This window comes from Pogoniulus pusillus, chromosome 20 (genome assembly GCF_015220805.1).
Source record: "Pogoniulus pusillus isolate bPogPus1 chromosome 20, bPogPus1.pri, whole genome shotgun sequence".
Taxonomy (NCBI): domain Eukaryota; kingdom Metazoa; phylum Chordata; class Aves; order Piciformes; family Lybiidae; genus Pogoniulus; species Pogoniulus pusillus.
The window spans coordinates 7,568,913-7,594,514 of NC_087283.1; the positions used below are offsets into that span (position 1 = coordinate 7,568,913).

A 25,602-nucleotide genomic window follows, 5' to 3' on the forward strand; every position below is an offset into this window, starting at 1 on the left:
CTGGAGTTTGTTGCCTTTTTCTGAGGCGTTTTTTGCCAAACTTTCATATAAAAGTCTCTCAGAGGTAGAATACTTCTCACTAATTTGGATGGAACTGGGCACTTTGGAAAGCTTCAGGATAGGTAGGTAATGGCAAAACATCAGGCTAATTAAAACTTACATAGTTTGGAGAAGCTGATCCTCAAGGCATAAAGTTTTGTGATTGATACCTGCTTTGTTGTTCTGGTAAAGATAGTTGAAGAACAATGATATGCAAGCGAAATTTTAATTAGAAAAACTTAGCATATATTTTCTTTTAAGACAGTGTAAGACACTTGAAGGACAGCACAAGACCTGGTGACTGAGCTGGGGTTGGTCAGCCTGGAGAAGAGGAGGCTCAGGGGAAACCTCATTGCTGTCTACAACTATCTGAAAGGAAGTTGTAGCCAGGCAGGGGTTGGTCTCTTCTCCAGTGGCAGAACAAGAGGATACAGTCTCAAACTGTGCCAGCGTAGGTTTAGGCTTGCCATTAGGAAGAAATTCTTCACAGAAAGAGTGATTGGCATTGGAATGGACTTCCTGGGGAGGTGGTGGAGTCACCATTCCTGGAGGTGTTTAAAAGGAGGCTGAATGAGGCACTTAGTGCCACAGTTTAGTTAATTAGAAGGGTTAGGACTCGATGATCCTAGAAGTCTTTTCCAACCTGGTTAATTCTGTGATTCTGTGACTGAAGGAATCACTTTGTTTTGTTAGCATTCTCTGTTTATGAGTGCAACACAATTATCTTCAGTATTTGTCACACTGTTCTTTTAAGATTATGAATTTTAATAAGGAGATTCTTTAAGGAGATGGATTTTTGTGTAGCTCAGGAGCTATTCAAGATGTGAAGTTCCAAAGTGGGCAGGTAAAATCAAAAAGAAGCTGTGAAACCAGGACGGTACTTGGTCTGCTTCCTGTTTGTGTAGGAAGTGATGCTGACCTGGATGCAGAGTTAAAGGCAAATGTGAAACATCAGCAAATGATCATCCTGCTCATCTGAAATAAACTGAAACGTGACTGGATTCTTATAGAGTCCTGTGATACGTCACAGCCCTGCAAGGTATCTCACCTGCTTTAACTTTAGGCAGAAGCAAAACTCTGTATCACTCCATTTGTTCTTACTGAGAATAGTCACAGTTTCTTGACGCTGATGAAAAGAAAATATTTTGAAGAAGCTGAGCTAAAATCTTGTAGTTAGTGACTAATACTTGCCTGAATGCTAGAGCTGGCAAGCAGGAAGGTATTATGACTTCATTATATGCATGTGTGAAGTTCCACACTAATTCATTACGTCCTAAAGGATGTTTTTAAACAAAATTGTTAGATATGAAGCAGTAGACCTTTTCATTTAGGATTTAAAATTTGAAGAGTTGCTTCAGGATGATTAGGTTTTATTACTTACTTATGGGACTTATTACTGGTGATATAACAGACTATAACTTTTGGAAGAGAAAACACCCAGAGGGTCTTCTGCAGACATTCTCTTTTACACATGTGCTTGATTTCTATAACTGGGACAGTTCTATCAGGAATCAAATATGGAAATAATGAAATCCAAGCTGGTCTTTTATCCCTTTTGCTGAATCTGCTGTAATATTCTGCTAAGGTGCTCCTTAAACACTTGGTGCTTATGATCCAAGCCTACAGCTTTTACATGAGTTGTTTGCCTGGTGCATTCCTGTGTGATCTGGTGCAGCTAACCCTGCTCTAGTGGTAGGGTTAGACTAGTTGATCCTTCGACATACCTCCAAATCCTTAACATTCTGTGATTCTCTTATTCTAGCTGCAGATCTGTCTGATCGTGAAGTAGATTTGAGATAGATTCCGGTCACCTCTGTGTGAGCTTTTAGTGGTAATCAAATAATGGCAAAAGGGAACTACAGGAACACTAAGCTTTGGGGAAAATAAGTTTCTGAGGACTAGCTTTTATCAGAAGTAAAATGGTAGAGAGAGGAGCACAGGGGGCAGGAAAACACCTTGGTTCTTTATCTTCTTTTGCTTGTGAGCATCATGTTAGCAATCTGGGGCTGTGAGAGGAAAAAAAAAAAGGAGTAGCCTAGAGTATTTGATTTCATCCTAATTTTGAAAGTTAGGAACAGAAGCTTCCTACCAAGATCTGCACCCCATATGCCATAGCCAGTTTGCCCAAACTAGTCAAGGAATTTTGCAGACTTCAGATAAGCTGGATTTTGATGTCCTGTAGGGAAAGAGGAGGACTCAGCTCAGTTTCTCAGTGTTATAAACTTGATAGGCACATGACCATGTCTCATGTCTTAGGACTTACACCATGACTAGGACTCAACAGCTTGGTAAGAGCCCTATTTAACTCAGATAAGCAATTGTCAGTCAAAAGAAGGAATTTAATGCTTTCAGTAAAATGTGCAGCTTTTTACCATGCAGAAGCCAGATTCCATTTAGGAAATGTGAGTCTTATATTAGCCTTTTATCAGTCTTAACTTTAACATGTAGCTCATAATTTATTGCTTACAGAAGTGAAAACTTTCTAATACTTCTTCAGGGACTGTGCTGTACTTTTCATTTCCTTGACCTTCTCGGGTTTCATTACTTATAGATTACTGTGACGTATTAAAACAATTTTCTGAACGAAAAAAGAGAGAAGAGGGAAAAAATCTTTCCTTAGAAATAAAATCAGAGGGGATGTGCTGAGCATAATGCCTATCAGAAGATGTGCTTGATTGTTAAAAATAACTGCAGAACACTGGTTGAGTGTGTTTGAAACAAAAATGTTGACCAACACAATTTTTAAATAGTTCTGCTATGATTTCTGCATAGGCTATGCAGTATACTCAGTGAATTCTTTTGCAGTTTATCCCCACAATAAAGTACTGTTTCCTCCAGTGAATTTATGTGACTTAAATAATAAACCTGATAATAATTATATTATGAATACTAATGACTGGATGCAAACTTCAGATTGCCAAAGTTAGATGAACACCAAATTTCAACAGATCTAATAGTAGGTGGAAATAATGAAATACTGAACCAATGAAATTAATGGGAGTTCATTACTGAAATAGTAATATGTCCATTTTATGTAATGCTTCTCTAGCTAATGAAAGTCAAAGAGGAGAGACAGCTGGAGAATGGCCGGAGGTACAAGGGCTGCAGTGAGAATTTGAAGTAATCTGCACAATCCCTCAAGAAGTGAGAGTTAGGTCAAAGCAAAGGTCTTAGCCTCTCAGTGCAATTTCAGTGTCATTGGAAATTTGCATTTAGGCCATGATCAAAGCACATATATCAGTAGCGGGAAGGGTCCTGTGTTGCCTTTTCATGTGACTCAGTCACACTCTCTGGTGTCTCTAGCTGGTTTGCAGAGCACGATATCTATTGACTTCCCCAGTGCAGCATAGTGGGGAGTTTTGTGTGTTGTTTTGTTGTGAAGTAGGAATTGTTCTGTATCAGAGTGGCAGTCAAGCTTAAAAGGAGATGTAATGTATCTGTCAGGACTGAGCAAGGTGCTTTCCCCTAGCTAGTGGGTGCTGCTTCTCTGCTGCTTTCAGGATTTAGGTTCTGGGCTTTGAACTAAGAGAAGCTGCATGCCAGGCACCTAAACTGCTCTTTAATTAAGTCTGGTTATAAAATTATATGATTTTGGCAACAACAATATCTGCTAATCGTAACTGCTTGTTCTGAATTTGTCACTCTGTTGAGTTACACAGGAACTAAATGTTCCTCTCAACATATTTTTTCCATCCCTAGTAACACAGTGAATCATGAAGGACATTCTCTTTGAAAGCTGGTGCAGCCCAGAACCATCTATAGCAGGAGGTTAAGTTATAAACAGAAATCTATGTAATGACTCTGATTCTGCTGAAAATACAACCTCTTACTTTATTGTTAAACATTGGAGGTTTGATTGGTTTTTTACCTTTGTGTTGCAGCATGCTCTTGCATTGTGTTTTGGGAGAACTTACACAAGCTTAAATGCTTGGCTGAGCCAAGCTGTGGATTGCTTATAGTTTGTATTCATGTTATATCCACAGCCCAGCCTACATCGCAGACCCTGTGGGACATTAAGCTATTACAAGTACTTGGGCAATAAATGCCCCAGCAGCCTTCCAGCTATCTGCATGTTGAGAGAAATGTGTCTGGACCAATATTCTGTGGGATCATATTGAACTAACTCCTGAACTAGCAAGAAAACTTAGTTAGAAAAAGTAGATCAGTTACATGACCTAATAGTTTGTATTTCCAAAGTCTGTGTTAGTGGAGAGAAATGTCTTTTACAAGATGTTGCTCTTTTGTATCAGAATATATGCCCAAGCAGGCATCAGTCAGCAAGGAGCAAGCACTGTCTTTGGCTCTGCCGGACCAGAGGGGCAGAACTGGACCGTGCTGGGTATTGTGGCAGTGTGCAATTGTTTCTCCTAAGAAACAGGGAAAAATGTAAATAAACACAGCCTGTCCCAGAGAAATTGAGGAAGCATCATCTTGTATGGGACCCAGGAGAGGTCTGGGTCCAGACTGGGATTGAATTTTGTCTGGTTCACCATCTAAGTAGGATTTCTGGAAAAAAAATGCTAATTGCAAAGAAGTGAAAGACCAGATTGGCCTATGCATAAATCAGCAGAAATTACACTCTTTGTGTGGCAAATATAAATGACTGTCATGTAGTCCTGACTCATTTCACTTCTCTTGGAACATCCCATCTATAATCTGCTGCAGTTTCCCTGTTTTAAATCATAAGGTCAATAGCAAGATAAATCCAAGAGATTAAATTGAGTCACGTGATCCAAAGTGCAGACGGCTGTGCTTTTCTGTTCTTAAGCTGTGCAGTGCAGTGATGGTAGCATCTGAAAACTGAACACCCCCTCCAATGCCTGCATGAAATTGCATAAGTCTGCAAGTGCCTGTGTTTGCATGTCCCTGTGGGAGACAGGTCTCAACTCCTGGAAGTACCCCCCTAGCTCCTCTCTCTGCCTGAAAACTGGAACTGAACGGTCATTTCGCTGAGCTTTGCTCCATGGGGAGCATGGGAACTTTGGGAAGGTTTAAGACATGGAATAATGAAAGCTGAAAATCTGATTAAAAAATAATTTAGGCAGGCCTTGATTCATCTCAGTACTTAAATACATGTCCAACATTCAGCATGTCAAAGCTCTGTGGGTATCAATAGGGCTGCTGTGAACTGAGGACATGTGAGTTGACACATGCCCCTGGGTACAGGGATTTGCACAGACCTGGCCTTCATGTCTTGGTGTCAGATTCAGCAACTGCATTCACAGTGTCTAAAAGGGTGAGTTGTAAAAGATCATCTAAAATATCCTGTGGAGTAATGTTGCTGACTTCTAGGTAGTTTAGAAGTTCATTTGCACTGGAAAGTCATAGAAGGGTTTGTGCTGGAAGGGACTTTAAAGATCATCTATTTCCATCCCCACACTGTGGACAGAGACACTTGCTACTAGACCAGGTTGCTAAAGGCCATATCCAACATGGCTTTGAGTACTTCCAGGATTGCAGCCTCCCCAACATCTCTGGGCTCCCCCACTATGTCTCTGGAAATCATTCTCTGTACTGTTTATGCCTACAGGTATTTCTGAGACAGCATCTCATTTTCAATAACTCTTGTTTTGTACCTTTATTCCAGAAAAGCCATCACCATTCAGTGAAAAAAAAAATAACACCAACTCTATTTGATAGGGTCATTAAGCTTGGGGTTTTTTTATTCCTCATTATTATTTTAAATCAGTATATGAAAAAGAAGTTTGAAAGCTTTTGCTGCCTAGTAGGAAATGTTCATGGTTTGCAGACTGCAGCTGCCTTTCAAGCAAATTCTCTTGCAAACACAATGTATTTTATACAAAAGCAGTGCAGTTTGTTATTTACAGGTTGGTCATCTGGCTACAGGCAAACTTTGAAAGCTTTCACATACAATGCTTTTATTTTAAGCTTATTAGTGGCTTTAGATACAGAACTCACATTTGTATTGAGACTTCTTCTGTGCCTGGTAGATGAGCATTGTTTAAATGACACTGGTGCATAGCCCTGAAAGAATCCATTCTAATGCTTGGCTCAAGAAAACTGGAAACTCAAAGGCAAATGAAATAACAAGTGTGCTTATGCCAGTAGAAGCTGGTTTGTCTGTTACTAGTTCAATATTAGGTATTCAGCAAGATACATGACTGGTAGAGACAAAGTTTATTCTTACTAGTCATAGAGAGGAATGAATATTTACTGTTGACATTCTCAAAACCTCCAGCTTCATTATGAGGTGTCGGAGCAAGCTGCATTGGCTTGACTGCTTATTATAACCTATGCTGGCATCATAATCTATGTTGTTGCTTTGCTTTGTGTGTCGTAGTGATGTACATATGCGTATATTTTCTTCCTTTCTTGGCAATATTTTGCAACCAAGCTTAGTTCCCTGTATAAATGTATTTGATAGGTGATGCTTGATCCTCCAGGATCAAGCTGTCTGTCTCATTGAAGGTATCGCTTTCACCAGAGCGATTGACGTTTTTCCCTCTGTTGAGACGAGACTGCAGTCGTTCCTGTTCCTTTCTCAGCTCCGAGTAGGAATGGGAGAAAGTGTGGAATATTGATGTTGCAGGAAAAGACATGATGAGAATCCCACTGAGTATGCTGCTCAGAGCCACCATCTGGCCTGGGACACTCCGTGGTACCATATCTCCATACCCAACAGTGGTCATTGAAATGATAGCCCACCAGTAAGAAGCAGGTATGCTTGTGAATTCAAGCACCTTCCCAGACTCGTTCTCAGCAAGATAGACCAAAGGAGAAAAGAGAGTGACAGCCACACATAGGAAGAGTAAAAGCAGGCCAAATTCCCGTGTGCACCTCCGAACTGTGAGGCCCAAAGTCTGCAAGCCCAAGGAGTGTCGGGCAAGGCGCATTACGTACAAGATCCTCAAGGCACGTAAAACACGTAGCACCAAACCAACCTTCTCCAGATATGTGTTGCTGCTTGGTCTGTCGTCCTCCTCATTTGAGTCATCCTCTGAGAAGATGAGCGAAACGTAATAGGGTGAAATAGCCAAGAAGTCAATGATATTTAGGGGTCCTTTGAAGAACTGACACTTGCTCCTTGCCTGAATGAATCGGAGGCAGAACTCCAGGGAAAACCAAGCCACACAGACGGTCTCTATGACAAAGATGTAATAGCACTTCTGGGAACACTCACCCTGACACAAAACAAAAAGACAATGAAATAAGAGAACAGTCTGTGAACCAGAATCCAAAAATACTAAGGAAGAAGCAATATGTATCTGCTTGAGTCTCTGATATCAGAAACAATCAACTCCCAGCTAGCAGGTAGTCATATGGCAGCCATTCTTCAATGGTGTATAAATTATAATGAGCATGTGAAATACTTTAATGAATAGATATATCTGCCTGCTTATTTTTATTATGTTGCTCCTTCAATTCCAAATGAATGAAACTTGTCTCTGCATAAAATCTTGGCATGCAGCCTGTAAGTCCTCACTTTCTGGTCTCAAAGAGAAATTAATTTCAACTTGACTGGTTTATAAGCCTGCACAAAAATCAATTTCTCTTCAAAAGAAAGATTAATGTTTGAATGTCTCTGTAAACTTCTGATGCAGTTCAATGCATGGTGCTTTCATAAGTGCTGTGTACTCTGATGCAATTAAAAGTGATTCAGAGATATTCATCAAGTCATCTAAATCCTTGGCTCAGTTATGCCATATACAGATCTTGTTTCTTTTAGTACATGCAAGTGTCTTAATCTAAAGGAAAATAAACATCCACCCCATTGTTGAAACTTGCCTAGAAGAATCCTCTCCCAGTACAGAGGCCACATGATACAAGCACTAATTGCTGTACTTTAGCTATCTTGGATTCACATTTTGTATTGTCCTGAGATAAGCTTAAAAAATGTGAAACTTCATTTTGCCTTTTCTGGTGAAATGAAGAGGTGAAAGTTCAGTGAACTTTTGGGTAAGAAAGAAACTTGTCCTCTAGTGATAAACTTCCACTAGGTTAGTATTGACCCAAAGAGAACATCAGTTACAGGCCCTACAGTACACACACTGCCTCTTTCATATGTACAGTGTCTGCTCACTGATTCCAGCTGGCAAAAATCAAACCAGTTCCTGCCACTATTTTGTTCCCTGTAGAAGCTAAGAAGTAACAACAAAAGCAGCACATACTGCTTAGCAGCTGACCACCTGCTCCTGAAAAGAGCATACTGGTTTTGAATTCTGATGTCACTGCTTTCTTACACATCCCATTCTGTTCAAGGCAAGATTGGACATGGCACTTGGTGCCATGGTCTAGCCTTGAGCTCTGTGGTAAAAGGTTGGACTTGATGATCTGTGAGGTCTCTTCCAACCCTGATGATACTGTGATACTGTGATGTTCAGTCCCCTCTGCACTGTAATGTGATGTTGGAGGTTTTAGAGCGTCTTGTGACAGAATGACTGCTGCTCTCAGGGGTAGCAAGTAGCTTTGTTCAGTGTTTGTATCCAGTCACTCTGCAGCCACCACCTGTGATGATCCTTGACTGTCTGAGATCCTCCATGTAAAACATATCCCTAATGGGTAGGTTTTATTCTGTCTAGCCCTCAGAACAGTGTAGCTCTGTAGCACTGTTTGGAAGTTTTTCCTCTCACTGTAGAGAAGACCATCAAGACCATAATTTATCTCTTAAACTGAGCACCCCTGAAGGTACTTGGCACAGCTGGAGTTAGATGTACAGGATCACGTTATAGCCCTGGAGTTAGGTGTACAGGATCAGGTTGTAGCCTCTTTGAAGTCGTTGCCGTGGCAGTGCCTGGAGTGTCCTGATGTTTGTATAGCTGCTGACTTGGCTTGATGAGATTGCTTGCAATCAGCACTTGTGTTATGCAGTGTTCACTTTTTCTGAGTCCTAAAGTACTTGTACAGTGCAGCCTGAACTCTGCACAGACCTGCCTGTGGTCATTCTAATGACATGGCCTGTGAATTATTTATTGTTCCCATCCAGATTTATGTTATTTTTTGTTAACTAGACTGAATTTCCAGTACATCTATTACTTATTTACCTGCATGCACTTACAGGTGGCACTGCTGTCAGATCTTCACATAGCTTTCACTATTCCTTCCTTGGAAAAAACGGGCATAGATAGTTGGTCTGCTGAAAGTTCTAACCACTAAGATCTAGGGTGTCTCTTGAATTGAGGGTGAAATTGCAAGGTATAGCATTGTCAGGACTAATTGAGAGATTTTCTTCTCACTATTCTTGATTGTCTCACTATTCTCCATAGAAAGTCATATATATTTAGACAAAGCAATTTGTGCAGTTGGCTTCCTAAATGTGTAATTCATTTTTCAGACAGGCATCCTTCAAATCTAACTTTTCAGGAACATTACTGTGCATTTTATTTTTCTCTCATGCATAGTTGTGAATGTAAGGGATGCTGAGCTCTCCCATGTGGCACACTGCCTTTCTTATGTGCTTTACAAAAGATTTCAGAAATGTTCAAACCACTCTCCCTTTTTCTGCTGCACCAAACAAAAGAGTGACAGTATCACAGTCTCTAGCATTGTGACTAATGTAGAGAATTCTGTGCTTCACCTTTTTTTCAGAAGAGACAGAAAAAGAAGGATCTGTTTGCTTCAGACATATCTGCACTATGAAGGCATGCAGCAAAGCCAGTTCCATTTCTGTCAAAGGGAACTGATTTATCCATGCACCACAGTAGTTCTGTGTGGAGGTGACTAACTGAAGCCTAGAAATAATGCAGCTGGGTCACCATCTGGCAGCAGGACTATTTCACTCCATTACCTGGTGTAGACATGCTATGATTTAGTCAGTCTATATAAAAGATCTGCCAAAAAGTCCCATGCCACTTTCTTTGCCTGTCTTTATTCCTCTGTTGATGGTGTCTGAAGAGAGAATGTATGTCTTTGTCTCTATAATATTTAATTTTATTTCACATTGCGAAATAGATTTCATCCAGTGAGTTTGTATTTGAATGATTTATATATTAGGAATATTTGTGTCTCTTACGTGATACAGAGTATCCCTCTCTAATGTCAGTCAGTCTCTTGGAGAATTCTTGATCCTTTTTGAACAACCTATTCAAAAACACTGAATATTTGAATAAGAGGAAGGAAAAAGAAAGCACCAGAGCAAATTCCACAGAATCATAGAATCAACCAGGTTGGAAGAGACCTCCAAGATCATGCAGTCCAACCTACCAGCCAGCCCTGTCCAGTCAGCCATTATTTTTGATGATTTTTTACCTCAGTGTGTATTATGTTCCACTTAAAATTGTTGTCCAAAGAGCAGGCAGAATAACATGTCAACTTCAAATACTGTGTTCTTACCAAAATACAGATGCCCTATGAAAGTAATAGGTTGCTGTTAACACCAAATTCCTTTGGTTACTTTAAGTGAATTGACAAATGATGGCCCAAATACTCTGGTGCATGAAAGGTCTTTTTGCATGAGTGGCTAATAAAGGAATTTCTGTGCCACAACCACTGCTATGTATTTCCTGTTTCTGAACAAAGGAACAGATTTGGGCAATTCTAGCAATCAGTGCTGCCAAAGCAAAACACACCAAACTCTCTCTTGACCTCATCATTAACTAGAGCAGAATTCTGAGATTTTATTTTCAGATCCTTTGAGTCAAATTTGTCACTGGCTTCTCCTGTCTGCATTTTTCCACCCAAAGTACCCATGGTGTAGTGGAACCTATAAAAGCTCCAAGCTAGTGTGGTGTGACGGTGAACATGAGAAGATGAGGCTTTATTTATGGCTACAACATATTTTGGTTGAGCTTTATCAGCACAACCCTTTGACATGTTTTGCACTACCGTAGCATCAATCAGTACTCAAACTATCATTGACTCTGACAGGAGAACAGTTATCACAAAGCCAGTGGTGAGTGAGTATCTAACTCTTTATACTTTATTCATCCTGCAGATTTACTTCTGAACAATGTAAGACTTTAGTGAGGATTTATGAAACTTGTCTCTAGCTGAAATTCTACAATGTATGATATAAAAGTAATAAAATGAGTGCCTGGTATTGATCTTACGTAGGAGAAGAACATTTGGCTCGGCAATGAAGGAAACAATATTTTTTATGTAAAAGATATATACTGAACCTGATGCCTGAAATATTGAGTGATTTCTTAAATTTATAAAGCACCTCAAAGAAGCAAAGTGGCTGTTTCAAACTTGTGTACTACCAGAGATAATAAGCAATTCGTGCTTCCTCTTCTTTATTGCCTTCTGCTGTATAAGGGCTCATTTTCTGGATTCTCTTAGAGTGTTATAGTGTTACAGTAAAATGTTTCATTTTAGGGTACTTCTATTAAATTTGCTTTAGATATGAAAAGAAAGCCTCGTAATAAAATATAAGAATGGCAGTACTGAGGCCAGTTAACCCAGTGTCCTATTCCAAAAGCCTGAGAAAACAAGCTCCCCAGGCAAATCTCCCAACTTTCATTTTCCACTCCAAAGCTTCCTGAGCCAAAGATGGTATAAGCAACCTGAATTGCTCTTCTATGAAGTTTGGCCTTTCTGTCATCTTCTACCAATTGCATAGAGGCTCACCTGATTTTTTGCTTTGAATTAGTACCTGTTAGTTTCATCAACATCCCTAAGTTCTGTCACCAGAAGGGCTACTAGATTGACATTTACTTGTTTCCTGTCATTTGCAATTTTATAGACCTCTATTGCATCCATTACCACAGCTTGTTCCCATCCTCTGGAATTCTGTCTGCTTTTGTGCTAGTGTAAAGTTGTTTCATTCTTGTTGCCTTTCTCTGGCTATTTTTCTATCTGAGATGGAAGGGACCGAGACTGCGGTTTTAAAGTGTGGATGAGCTGTAGGTTGTATAATCAAATTTATGTCCTGTTTATGATCAAGAACTCAATAAATTTTGGGGGTTTATTGTGCTTTTTATTGCTTAAGCACATTGGGTCTATGTAGGGATAATGCTTAGAATATAATATTACTAATAGTGAAAAATTGTGTGACTCTGGAAAGTGTTCCTGCAGCCTTCTTGGAGTACTTGGAGGACTGGCCAGGGTAATGTGTAGCAGCTAAGTCTCAGACCTCAATTGCACAGGGAAACTTACAGAAAAGAAATTAATTCACTAATTCTGAATTCAAGCTAAATGAACTTGAGATTTGTGCCATTTACAGGATAAATTTCCCAGTCAAGTGCCCGCTTATTTACCAGGAAACGTTAGTCCAAGTGTAATGACATCTAGGATAATAAACAAAATCAGATCGTGGAGTTACGCTGCACTAACCTATCTTACAAGAGATATAAATCTCATCTAGTCAAAATGATATCTTTACATGCATCAATAATTGTAGCAATGTCCAGGGAGGCTGAATCAGAATTTGCCCTGTGGAATGTGTATCTTGTCTATCCACCCTGGCTTTCCAAAGCACCTCACTTTATTACATTTTCTAGACAAGTTAAAAGTGTTTATTTCTAGATAACTGCATGAGAGCCAAAGAAATATTCTTATGCCTTCAGAGTCAGCTTGGTGCTGACCATTTGTGTCCTGCTTAGGTGCACTCTAAGACACTTTAAAATATTGTCTGGAAAGTTGTTCTGATCTGCCAGTTAATTTCTTACTGTGAAAAATTTATGCTAGTACATTTTGCTGTGGATATTTGCCCTTTGGTTCCATTTGAGGTGTTTTTCCATAAATGCTGAAGCAAACACAAAACAGAGTGACATCTGTTATTCTGCAACTTGCTCACTTCAGTATGTTTCTTTGTTGTGGTTTAGCTGAAACCAGGACATGCTCTTACAAAACTGTTCAAGCATTTAATGCATTTGAACCTGTGTTTGCCTGGCCTGTTAAGAGTTGAAGGCTGTGTTGCTCACTGACAGAATAGACAGAGCTTTTACCTTTGGTCCCCTCACCAGAAACAGATTCTTCAAAACAAATCAAAACTCAAACAAATCCTTAGTAAGCAAATTCTGGAGTGTAAAAAGGGGGACCAAAATTACCTGAAAGCATCAAAGGGAAGCTTGATAGGTTTCTCTTGATTTGAAGAAACATGGGGAAAGAAATTCTGCTCTTCCTGTTATGTTGGATCTATGATGCTGTATTGCAATAGGAATTGGAGAGGTACCAACTGTCTGCCCTTGCTGTAACAGTCTCTGAGTGGAATTTCTTTGGCAACAATCTGAGCCTGTTTTCTGTGGTGTGAAACTTGGGATTTTGCAAAATCTATAAATAGAATGAAGTCTGAGATGTAAGATAGGCAAACCTGAAGTATTTCACACCATTTCCTTTCTTTGCTCACTGTTTAATTCTGTTCTTAATGATGTTCATGGGTTTAAGTGTTTCGTGTGTCAAATAGTTTATTTCCTACTTAAACAGCCAAAGTTTCACCATTATTTGTAGAATACCTTGCTTGACCGGGATATTTCAGAGTCACACCATCCCAACAGAGACTGATATTTTTGAAGCTTTAGAGTGGAAATAAGACATGTATTAGCAACATATAAATATTTTTATATATATAAATATATATATAATGCTTTTACAGCATACTTAGGAGAGAGTAACTATTAATATTTATGAAGACAAGGTGATAAAAATCCTGGAATCTAGCTGGAAGTCATGATTGAACCACTGCATGCAAACAATGTTATTCCAAGGGTACCTTTGTGGAAACCATCTGTCTCATGATCATCAAAACAAAGGAGAGATGGACAGAAAGGATCCAACACCTCTTCCCAGATAGATCCACCCTAAAAGCAGCAGTGATTGCTTACAAACAAAGGCTAGTTTGGTATGCAGTCACCCTTACCAAATAGTCTCAAAACAGAGCAAGGAGCCAACCCATAAAGCAATATACTTCACTCTTCTTGATTCGGAATCCTACTGGAGTCCTAAAGGAGTTTCCTTAAATACAGGACCTGGATCAGTTTAACACTCTGCAATCAAAGGACAAGCTACCAGGACATCATCTTTCATGCCAGAAATATGCCTGGCTTTGTGGCTGATGCAAGGTCACATCTGCTAAACCTGCCCTGTCAAATCCAGATTTTGTTTGGCACATTCAGCTGCAGCCAGTTACTGCTCAGATCCTTCCCCCTGCTCCACAGTATTTGTGGACAAAGGCCAGCGTCCAGATGGGATCAGCCTGTATTGTGGCCATCAACCTGTCTTCTGCCTGCCTGTGGTATCTAACATTTAGAGAGGCTTATCTCAGCAAGATTGCTCTTCTTGCAGTCTGGCCTTGTGGCCCAAGCAGAGTAAAACCATTCATCCCTTTGTGAGGAGGGCTTAGAAGCAAAACTCACAGCATTTTTCTTCTCTGGCTTGATGAGGCTCTGAGCAACCTGATCTAGTTGAGGATGTCCCTTCTTACTACAGAGAGGATTGCCTAGATGACCTTTACAAATCCCTTCCAACCCAATGCGTTCTATAAGCCCAAAGCTGCCGTTTCCTGGTCAGAGTGCTGCTTTCCAGCCTTTTGTACTTCTCAAGGTCATAACCAGCCAGTATATCCGGGTCTACAGCTTCTTCCTATGAGCTAATGTAGTAGTGAGGGAAAAGCCTTTGGTTCTTGCTCCTGCCTGCCCACAAATCCAAGGTGCTGGGTCTAGAGGTTGAGGCTGCAAGTCTGGAAAGTGGTTAGGCGGGAGCAGAGGCAGAACAAGACCTCCGTGTAGGGAACCAAGATGCCTAACCAGCTGCCAGTTGTTCTTATCCCAGTGCACAGCAGGAATTGAACAGATGCAGGGAAAAATCCCTTTTGGCTGCAAAACGGTGCCTCAGTTAGGAAGTGTTGTGCCAGTCTGTGCTCCCTGCCTACCTGGAGCTGTGGGATCCAGCTGCAGTGCTGCAGGTACTGCTGAATCACTGCGACCGCATTGCTGCTGTCATTTGAATAATTAAACCATGCTCTGCTGAATCAAATGATGGTTAGGGAGAACTTGGAAACCCTCTGTTATGGATCACTTCAGTACTGGGATTTATGGTTACAGGCCAGTGCGATACAATCAAAAGGTTTACAGACTGCTGAGAAAGAGGCTGTAATCTGATTTCCAGAACAATGAGCTTGTTAAAGGAGTGCTGCATATTCTGATCACAGAGCCATTTCCCTCTCACTTTGCTTTATAGGAAAGAGGTCTGGCTTTAGGAAAACAATTACTGCAACTAGTACATTTGAGGAAACTAAACTAATATTGGGATTATATTAATGTGGGCATTAAAAAGAACATAAAGGAAATTATTATCTCTGTACCCAACACATAATTAGCTGGGGCAGAAGTGTAACTAAAATAAGATATTTCAGTTAACTTTTAATCTTGGGTCCTTATTCTGGAAACACCATGGGAATCAGTCGAAAGAATATGAGTTTGATTTAAAAGAGTTGGTGGCCCCAGTGTTTGTTTTAGGGGAAAGATGTGGAAATATTATCTTCTTTTTTTTTTTTTCTAGTAAGAAGTTTAAGAGACTTCTTGTTGTAACTATGAGCAGCAATACAGTCAAAATGATAAGGTATAGGAGGATGACTTCAATTTCCAGTTTTTCTGCTGGTCAAATCATTTGCCTTGTTACTCTCTTTTTCTCTACTTTTCTTTGCTGCCTTGTAAGTTTTTTGGAGCAGGAACTGCATGTTATTGTACCTGTGTAGTACAGGGTGTACAGCAGTGCCCCAAACATGGCTTTATCTGTTGCAAAGGAAAATATTCATGCTAGTAGGAGGTGCTGCCACTAAGGCAATAAACACAACATGGACTTCATAGCTCTGATGCTGCAATGAAGATAGCAATTGGATGTGCTCAGAATTAGAAAACCTGATTGTGAATTTGACTGCAGCAGTAAACTGAAGAGTCCTCAAGGATTTCCATCATCTACAATGAGGAATTTGTAAAGCATGTACAGATTCAATTGATTATTTCATTTTAATACTTGTTGCATTATTGCTGTGAACTTGGTGGATGCATTGATTTGGGATAGTGTTTCCCAAAGACAGAGCGCCACACTCTGTGTAAGTTAGTAAGTAATCATCTGTGCTGAATCCCTTGAAAGGGAACAGGATTTTTTTTCCTTATTGTAAGTACTCTGAACTCAAAAGCAGCAAAAGGGAGAAGGCCTGATTCCCAGTGTGGAACACATATGCTGGCACATCGGACAGCAGTGGATCAACTGCCCATTGCACAGCAGCTGGAACAGCTGGGTGTCCCCCCAGGATAGCGTGCGAAGCCTGGAGACTTAGTGATGCTGGGACCCAGCCAAGATTGGATGAACATAAGGCAAACTAATAATGTCTAATTGTGCTTTCTGAACACTGGACCTTGTACCGGCAGAGCCAGATTTTGAAAAGCAGGCAGAATCTGTTTGCTCACTGAGTGTCCAGCCTTCCTAAAGAAAACAGTTCTCTCTGCTAGCAAGGGTAAGCTGAGACACAGATGTTCAGCAGCATTTAGCCACTGCTGGTGCACCTTCTGGGTTATCTACAGCAGAGTTTAAGTAATATGAACTTCATCAATGTAGGTATTAGATTTCATGATGAAAAATGCAATTCTACTTGCAGATCCTTGGAAAGCAGTTGCTTAAAATGTGGAACCATGAAATGAGAGTCTTAACATAATGGTGCTGTCCCAGAGTCAGAGTTTTTGACATTGCTGAACAGATGTGCAAACCTCAAAAAAAGGCAGATCCCATAAAGCATATGTAAAATTTCCATGCTGGAATATTCTGAGTTCTGGTGTTCTGTGGCTTCTTATTTAATATATTTCTTACATTGCTATTAATTTAACTAGTTTGGTTTCTGAAGCAAAGAAGTTAGCTAGGTCCTACTGTGCCAAATACTCCTAATAGACTGGGAGTATTTTGGTGCTTCAGTGAAGCATGCTTTTTTACTTTAAAATACTGCAGTACTTTCATTACTAATATCAGTGTTGCTCCAGATGAGTAGTTCATTCAGGAGTGTGAGTGTACACAGCAAGTGTCCTAATAAGAACCCAAAAGATGTACTGAGCAGATGCAGTAAAACCAAAGGACATCCAGCTTTGTTTTGTTCCAGGTAATTTCAAGTCATATGTGTATGCCACTGTATTTAGAGATAGGCACGAACACACACATGTGTCCCTTTACAGTCTTACACTTTTACATGAGCATTAGAAATGTTTCTGAAAGTCAAGATCTCGTTAATATCTTCACAATAGAGCAACTCATTCTGAGCTGTGCTTTTTGTGATGTTTGCTTATGTTAGGAGGTTATGTTTGAACACCAACTTACAGTGAAATAGTCTTGCTTTTAAGGTATATTCTGATCAGGGTCTCACTGCAGTAGTAGTACTCTGTCCTCTTCATTGGAAAAGATTTTTTCCCTGGCTAATCAGATAGAAAAGTCTTTTTTGATCAGTACTTAGACCCCCATATTTAAAAGCTCTAACAATGGTAGGCAGCAGTATCTCTCTAAATCTGGCTGTCATATTCAGTCTACCAAGGGTGATTTCTTCTAGCACTTTTCAGAATTACTTTGATGCAAAGCTTTATCTTTATGGATTGCATGAGCAGAAGAACTAGGTTACACTCCTCTCACTGGCACTCTCCAGATGAATTATTATCTCCTCCAGTCACTCCCAAGATCTCCAGGCTTTCCTTTAATAAGCATACTAGAGATATTTAATGTTACCTGCAGGTTGTGGGCAGGGTTGAAGCTTTACATTCTAATGATTTTGTAAATGGTTTAGTGGCTTGAATACTAAGAGTAGACCTTGTGCATGCAGATCTTCACATACTGAACTGAGTTACAAGTCAATGTGAGTTCTTATAATTAACACATTTAGCTGTGGCAATGCTAACCCTGATGAAATAAACATCTGGTTTGATTTTCCTTCTCTTCACAGCAAGATCCTATAAAGTAAAATTATTCCACTTCTAAAGGAAATGTGTTTACTCTAGTTTACAAGCCAAATAAGTTAGGTTTAGTATCATAGTATCATCAGGGTTGGAAGAGACCTCACAGATCATCGAGTCCAACCCTTTACCACAGAGCTCAAGGCTAGACCATGGCACCAAGTGCCACGTCCAACCTTGCCTTAAAGTGCCCCAGGGACGGCGACTCCACCACCTCCCCGGGCAGCCCATTCCAGTGTCCAATGACTCTCTCAGTGAAGAACTTTCTCCTCACCTCGAGCCTAAACCTCCCCTGGCACAGCCTAAGGCTGTGTCCTCTTGTTCTGTATCATACACACAAGAGCAGCATCAAATACTGGAAAACATGCCAGGGCCTTCAGAACTGTGGAACTGTAGAATGCATCAGGATGGAAGAATCCCTCAAAGATCATCTTGTACAATGCCCTTGCAGTGAGCAGGGATATCTTTAACTAGATCAGATTGCTTGGGGCCCCATCAAGTCTGACCTTGAGTGTCTCCAGGAATGACACCTCTGGATAATCTGTTCAAGTATTTCACTACCCTCATTGTGAAGAACTTCCTCCTAATATCTAACCTAAGTCTACCCTGCTCTAGTTTAAAACCATTGCCCCAGAATAAGGGTGTAGAATGAAAAAATGGTTTTTAAATGGTTGTATGCATTAGGTACTGGGTGCTGTTCTTCTTTTCTTGCTGTCTGACTTCTCAGTGCAATCAAAGACTAAAATGGTATTCTTTTAAAAGGAGTTGTTAAAAATTAATATTCTGACTCTCAAAGTAAAATCATTAGATCTGACAATGCTATTTGCAGCTTATGTTGGATATGCAATTCATCAAGTAGTTATAACCTTCTCAAGGTCAGTTAGGAGCCAATACAGAAATCAGTAGTAACAAGGGCTCACCGCTCACTGATCACCAGAAAAGAGAGGAAGAAAACAGTCATTTCCTTCTCTCTTAAAGCACATTTCCGTGCAACATCGTGGAAGTGTGGTTTGTGAGGAGCCATCTACGCTAGAGGAAAATGGTTTGGTTGTTACTGGTGCTGAAGGGCAGGGAATGGAAATGGGGTTTCTTTTTCTTCTTTTCTCCTCCTGACCTTAATTTACTTGCCTGCCTGCCTGAAGAAAAGACCTTGCTGTATCCCTTCTGCTGAGTCATTTCTCTAGAGGATGCCAATTTTAAGGACTCATTCTAAGGTGTTTTTCTTCCTAAGGAAAATCCCAAGAGTGCTTCAAAGTGGTCTCCCTGTCCAGGCTCTTCTGTGGTGGTTCTCTGGTGTAATGAGGTTTCTTCCTCACGGTTAGATGTGCTGAGCAGTGTATTTCAGTTGCATGCTGATTGTAACTCTCATGTGGGACTAGGTCTTTTGGAGGATGTTAATGGGACTTTTGCCTGGTCTCTAGTGAAATGATCTTAGTTTCTTTGATGGGTAAACTGGCAGATTGTGTCGCTTCAGCTTTCTTATCCTATATGCAAAGTCTCTGTTTCAGATTTGTAGTTGTCTCAGGCTAATATCTCAGGTCAATGATAAACAGAGCTCTTGACTGCCAACCATGCTTTATTCTGTCTCCATATATATGTGTCTTGATTTCTACGTTTTGATTGACACATTGGGCTTTGTAAGGAGCAGATGCCAATATCCTAGATAAGGATGTTTTCCCACTGGAAAATGAGATGTTCAATTGGTTTAAGACATATTAAAATAACATAGCTTATTACTAATGAGTCCTCTTTCCTTAGCACCCCGAGTGATAAATCTCTTTGCATATCTGTTTTCTGGTCAGACTTCAACTTGAGATCACTACAGCTATGCATTTGCCACTCTAGAGTTTTCCTGAGATTTTGGCCTCTGTTGCCTGGAGTTGTTCACTTTGACCTGGGATTCATGGCAGTTGCTTATGTGAAATATAGCTACAGAATTGTTTGGTCATCTATATGTGGTTTTCTTTCATATCTCTAGTGAAGAGTTCCCTAAATATCATTTGACATATTCTAAAGTTTGTGCCTAGTATCATTTATAATAACCCATTTATGATGTTACTTTCAGCTCTATTCTTGTATTTAAGCTAACCCAACTCTCCCCTCCCTTTTATGCTGCCAGTGGAGATGGCTGCTTCCCTCCCCTCTGGTTGCCAGGGTGACTGGGCTTCCCTGATGCAGATGCTCTTGCCTTGGCTCCTTGCCATCCCTCTCCCAAAGACTGGAGTTTTCACTTTCCCTCAGATGGTGAGGACTCATGTTTGCTCTTCTGCCTGCCCAGGCAGCTATTCTCCTTAAGCAGACCTGGTTTAGCAACTACTAAAAGGATAAGTGGTTGCATGTGCCTGCAGGGTGGGATCGACCAAGCTTCTAAGTGAAATAGAAGTCACCTTGCATTCTTTATTCTCTCTTTTTTTTTTTAAACTCTGATCCTTCTGCTTGAGCTGGAGTCCAGCCAGTTCTTACTCTCAATGTGGCTGTGATGATGAGAAAAAGGACCCTAGAATGGTACATATGCAGCAGAGGTAAAGCCTTTTTTATTTGTATTTCAGAATGATTTCCAGTGTTACTGATATTGGTGATCATATCCTTGCAGCACTTGTAAGCACATTTACCAAAGAGGTTTTACCAGGCTTTAACTTGGAGATGAAAAAACCTCAGGGTAGGGCATCTTTGAATTAGGTGTGGAATTACAGGTTGTTCAGGGACTTTACTAGAGGAAAAGCTATCTGTGCTAGATTGTGTGGTCCTGCTCTGGCAGGGAGGTTGGACTTGATGATCTCCTTGGGTCCCTTCCAGCCCCTAATATCCTGTGAGCCTGTAATTTGACTGTTTGCTGTCACTGAGCAAACAGAGATTGTGTGAATTTCCAATTTTGCATGTCTGTCCCAGGTTGCTGGTAAATTTTGGAACCACTTTCAGAGGGCAGCCAGTGAACAATTTTGAGTTACAAATCAACACAGAGTTGCAGTTTGCATGGGTATGACTCAGCTGCAACCAAGAAGTAGTATGTTTAGTCAGTTAAGTTCGCTGAGTTATCTGTCTGCTTCTAACTAAAAATGCTCTTTTGAGATTCTACTAAGACATTTTCAGGTGTTGCAAGCTAAGAATTTAGGGATGCAAATGTAGAGGGTTGTTTTTTTTTAATTGACTATTATTTAGTAGTTTGTATTCTCTGATTTTTCACAAAGCAGAGGTATTTTGTCTCTAGTATTCCCCTGTGTTTTCTCTGACATAATTTAATGGCTCAAGTAACAGAACTTTCAATACTCTGGTTTTTTTGCTTCTGGGACAGTCACAAAGTGCATTAGACTGATGCTGTAAGTGTAAATTATTCGATGTTTCCAAATATTTGGACAAATGTGGTCTTCTGCTTAAGTTCATCCTTCATCCCCTTCTCTTCACTTTAAATGTTCTATCTTTTAAGCTTGTTTTAGTCTAGTTTGCTTGTTTTCAAAGTAGTTATTTATAGGCAAATCTCTAAGTAGCAATGTCATAGGTATTTTTTGAGAGATCCAGGAACAGCAGCTACACTGCAGCTACCAATGTACTTACAACCCTCCACATGCTTTCCTTGCTAACATATGGTTAATTATTTTTGAAATACACAACATATTACATCTAGCTGAGCTCTGAAACATTATGTGCTTGTTCTTTTACATGACAAGTGTGTATAAAAGCTTCTTCTGCAATGGTTGGGAAATTAAGATAAAATGCATCAGGCTACTTCCATTAACAAAGTTAGTAGGAAGCCCTTGCTAGAGCAGTGTATAGTGGTTTTGCATCTAGCTGCAAGAAGGATGTTCTATATTTAAAGCACTTCCTTGGAAGAGGCATTGGAACAGAGTTACAATTTTTCCTGCCAGAAGTAATAGCTGTGGAAGGCTGCAAAAGCACCAGACTTATTGCTGAAAGATAATAGTCATCCTGGGGAAATATGAGTTAATATTTGAGGGGTTAAATGGATCAAGGAATGATCTTAAATTTCAGCCTTCTCTGCTGTCCTTACTTTTATTAGACATCAGTTGTGTCATGACATAGTTTCACCGCGGCTGTGCTGCTTTGATTTACTGCTTGAACAGTCAAATATACACAGATTTTCATATCATGCATGTTATGCTGTGCTCTAAATGTAAAAATGACTTCATTCTCAAGATACAATACTCTCAGGAGGGGTTCATCTTGTAGCAGTGGTTGGGACAGGGAGTGTATTTGACCTGGATTTCTTCTGCACTTTTGAAGGGCAGTTTGCAGATGAAGTGCAGGACAGATCAAGGTTATTTGATGAACTTGGACATTACTACCTTTGAAGCAACTTTGGATTGTTACTTTTCTCTGTGGTGTTATTAGAATAGCAAATCTTTTGAAAGCTGAAACTCAACAATGTTAGAGAGAAAATCCTTCATATATGATTGAAACTTGATTTGCCATGAATTAGCGTGGGGGGCTTACTTGAAAAGGGTTTAAATGCAGAGAGCAGTTCACCAGTATTTGGCGTTACTCCCACAATATATACATATATATATATATATGTGGGCAAATACAGAATTCTATTAGCATGGAAATACTATTTTTTGGAGGCTCAGCTTTGAAGTTTCAGTGTCTGCAAAAATACTTTGTCTCTCTCTCATCCTTTAGTCTTTACACAACTGTTGAAATTCAGCATTGTGTAAATTAGTGACTGTTTCTTCCCCGTTAAAGATCTAGGTGTATTTTCACAAGATACTCAGCTATTTCAAACGTAAAGATGTCAGAGAAAAGTATTTCTTTGGCTGACATGCCCAAGTGAGAAATTGCTTCCAGAGAGTAAAGCGTGTTGAAAACTCCATAGTGTCAGGTCTCAGCACTTGAGAGTCTCAGTGCTAACAAGTTAACTTACACTAGCAACTGCTTATTGAGAAGGAAACACAATGCTGTATTAGAGAGCTGCAACATCTTTTCTGTCCAGAAGCTCCTTCCTGTATTTTAGCTAACAATGTCCACATTATTCTTAAATGAATATCACTTTGAAAACATTAGATCTATTTAAGCCATTGTCACATTTTCTATTATAGGCCATTTCATTACCAGCAACAGTTTTGAACTTCGTGGCTACAGATTTTGTGTATCTCTGTTGTCTTTTACATGATGTGTGCCTAGTGAGACAGATACATTTCTTTTCATTCTGTAGTAGACCAGTTAAAAAGGACTTACTTACCCTGTCTTCTTCAGCTCTTAAGTCGGGCATTGTGCTAACACAAAGGCTTATAGCTGTGGTGGCCACAAAGAGAATGGAGAGACAAGCAAAGACTTTTCCTGGGAGTCCTGACTGGGGATTTTCTACCATATCTCTGAGTCTGTTCATAAACTGTCCAAATTTGGTTTTCTCATCCAGGACACATGCAGCTTCTTTGCTCCTCCGAAGCTCCTCTTCTTTACGTATCTCGGCCAACTCCTGCAGTTTTTGAAAGAGTTTCCGAAAGCAGCAGTTCTCCAGGTTGGATTCCTCAATCCCCCAGTATCTTAGCTCCTCCTGAAAAGACAAGGCACACATATCTCTTAAGAGCATCAGCTTCCCTGCTGCTAGAAAGCTCACAATCATCCCAAAAGCATTGGGGTTCCTGTCAAAGAAGAACTCATGGGTGTCTTCATCATAATCGTCACACAGCTGAATTATTTCTTCATAGCTGCTGCAAAACTTTAGTTTACTTAGTCTGGTCAGGGGAAATTCATCTAAAGTACTCCAAGGTAGCAGGTACTTGATGCCTCCAACATTTATCATGATCTCTGTCTTTAGATCGGCTTCAGAGACTTGATCAGGGTGGTAAATCCTCCTGGCTCTTTGGTAATGGACCCCTTTGACAGGAGGGGTTTCAACGGAGACAGGAAAGAAGTGGCTCAAGGAATTACAAGAAGTGTAGCTAATGTTACTATAGTCTTGGTCACTGCCTCTGGAGAGAATAGGCATCTCTAAGAGTTCTCACTGAGAGATCCGAAATGGCATCAGAGCAGGGTTATCTGTCAGCCAAAAGGTAGAGAAAGGAGGAGAAAACATCATAGAGGTTATTGCAAGAGAAAAGTTGTTTCTGGCTACTTTCTTAAATCACAAAATTAATAAATGCCTATTTTGTAACTAAAAGTCATCTGGCTGCTGCTTCCTGAATTCTGCAGCCTGTGAACGTGCTTTGCTTTGCAGCCTCATTGGTTGTCTGGCAACGCACAGACACAGCAGAGAGCTACAGCCTCATTCATAATTCTCACGAGGGGTCGTGCAAATCCGAATGCGAACAGATCGCTCTCTTCTCTCAGCAGACCTCAGCCATCGCTGGATGCTTGTACTGGCTGGTGGTGGTCGCTTTGCTTTCTTGTTTCTATAAACTCTAAGCACACACACACACACTCAACTGAACTGCTTAATAGTTATTAGAGTGATCAATTATCTGCTGTCAGCTGGATGCAAAGTTCCTAATTGCTTTAAGTTGAGCGCTCGTTGCCGTTCCTGCCTTTCACTGCCCGCTTTTCTGCCTGCCCGTCTGGCGGAACGCAAGGATTAGCCAGGAGATGCTTGTAAAATGCCATAGGAGGTAAAGGGCTCTATCGGTGATGACTACTCTTCTCAACCTGGTCTCATGTCGCTGCAAATTGCTGTGAGGATGTAGGGAACATTTGCCCACCCTGGAGAAAACTTTGTTACACAAAGTATTTTATCAGCTCCGGGCAGGGGGCGGAGGGGGAAGCAATTGAAAGACACTCCCCCGCCTCGCTTCCCTCTTTCAGGAACAACCCTCTGGCTTTGTTCATAATTGCTAAGCATTCAAAGACATTTATTACCCCAAGTCAGTGAACTGCAAAAATTGCAAGGAAACTTCCTGAGAGTTCCTTACCTCTGCTCCACGGGCTGCTGCCAGGTGCCTGGCGTCCCCGCAGGTGAGGTGCACATGCTGCAAACTGATCATCTCTCTCTGGAGGTACAATCCAGCAGAAAGTCCTGGGGGTATTTACAGTATTGATTACGTCAGAAATCACTATAGCACTCTGGAGATGGCAGGCTCTTTCTGCTTTCTCTTCTTTCCTGGAAGAGGAAAATGCTCATGCGAGTTCACGTAATAAATGTTGTACTAATAGATCCTTAGCAGAGGAGACAGTGTCCTAAGTAGCAGCTCTTCTTCTGGACTCCTGGGGCTTCCTGGTGAAATATGCTGAGTGAGAGCTTGTGGATCCTGCCCTTTCCCTGTCTCTCCTCTGTTTCCCTTGGGACTGTCAGTGTGGTCCTAGAAAAGGAGGGGAGAGGGAAGGGGGAAGGGCTTAGGAATAATCTCTCCAGCATCCCTCGGTCTATTCAGCAGGCAGCAGCAGCAGCTGGGTAAGAACATGGAGTACAAGGACAGTCTTCAGCTAATGAGGTTTAATAAGAAGTAAATTCTGGCAAATCTACTTAATAAAACGATTTTGATGTGTATTAACTGCTTCATATTAACTTCTTCCCTTGCAGTTGTACCACAGCTGCTTGCTCTGGACAAAAGAGTCAGATTCCTCAGGGGCAGTTTCCGTGCCCTGCGTCCATCCTGAAAATGAGGCTTGCTCTTAAATGTCGCTAGATGGGGACGAGAGTTTGTTGGGTCCTTGGATGCTGGTCCTCAGTATTCCTTTGGCTATTAGGGAAGTGTTTTCACTTCGTAAAAGAAAAGAGTAGGTGCTGAGTACTAACTTTGCCAGATCTGCAGTGCTTTTCCAACAACCAAAAACCTTTTCCTTTCTTCTT

At 40.6% G+C, this 25,602-nt stretch overlaps 1 protein-coding gene and 1 long non-coding RNA gene across 3 annotated transcripts in view; one reads left to right on the forward strand and one right to left on the reverse strand.

Moving 5' to 3' along the window:
- Nucleotides 1-5,683: 5,683 nt before the first annotated feature.
- Nucleotides 5,684-25,071, reverse strand: KCNG4 (potassium voltage-gated channel modifier subfamily G member 4). 2 transcript variants are annotated; one of them, XM_064160036.1, is made up of 3 exons: nt 24,725-25,071; nt 23,059-23,858; nt 5,684-7,181 (listed from the first exon to the last, which is right to left on the reverse strand). In XM_064160036.1, the coding sequence occupies exons 2-3, from the start codon at nt 23,806-23,808 to the stop codon at nt 6,396-6,398; spliced, it is 1,536 nt and encodes a 511-aa protein (XP_064016106.1). In that variant the 5' UTR covers nt 23,809-23,858; nt 24,725-25,071; the 3' UTR covers nt 5,684-6,395. The 2 variants fall into 2 exon arrangements, with proteins under 2 accessions (XP_064016106.1, XP_064016105.1); XM_064160035.1 differs by lacking the exon at nt 24,725-25,071 and having other exon boundaries at nt 23,059-23,942.
- The window catches only part of LOC135184358 (uncharacterized), a 42,900-nt gene continuing 37,599 nt past the window's right edge, over nt 20,302-25,602 (forward strand). The window contains exon 1 of the long non-coding RNA XR_010305995.1: nt 20,302-20,386. This is a non-coding gene — a long non-coding RNA (uncharacterized LOC135184358). The remainder of the gene's footprint in view (nt 20,387-25,602) is intronic.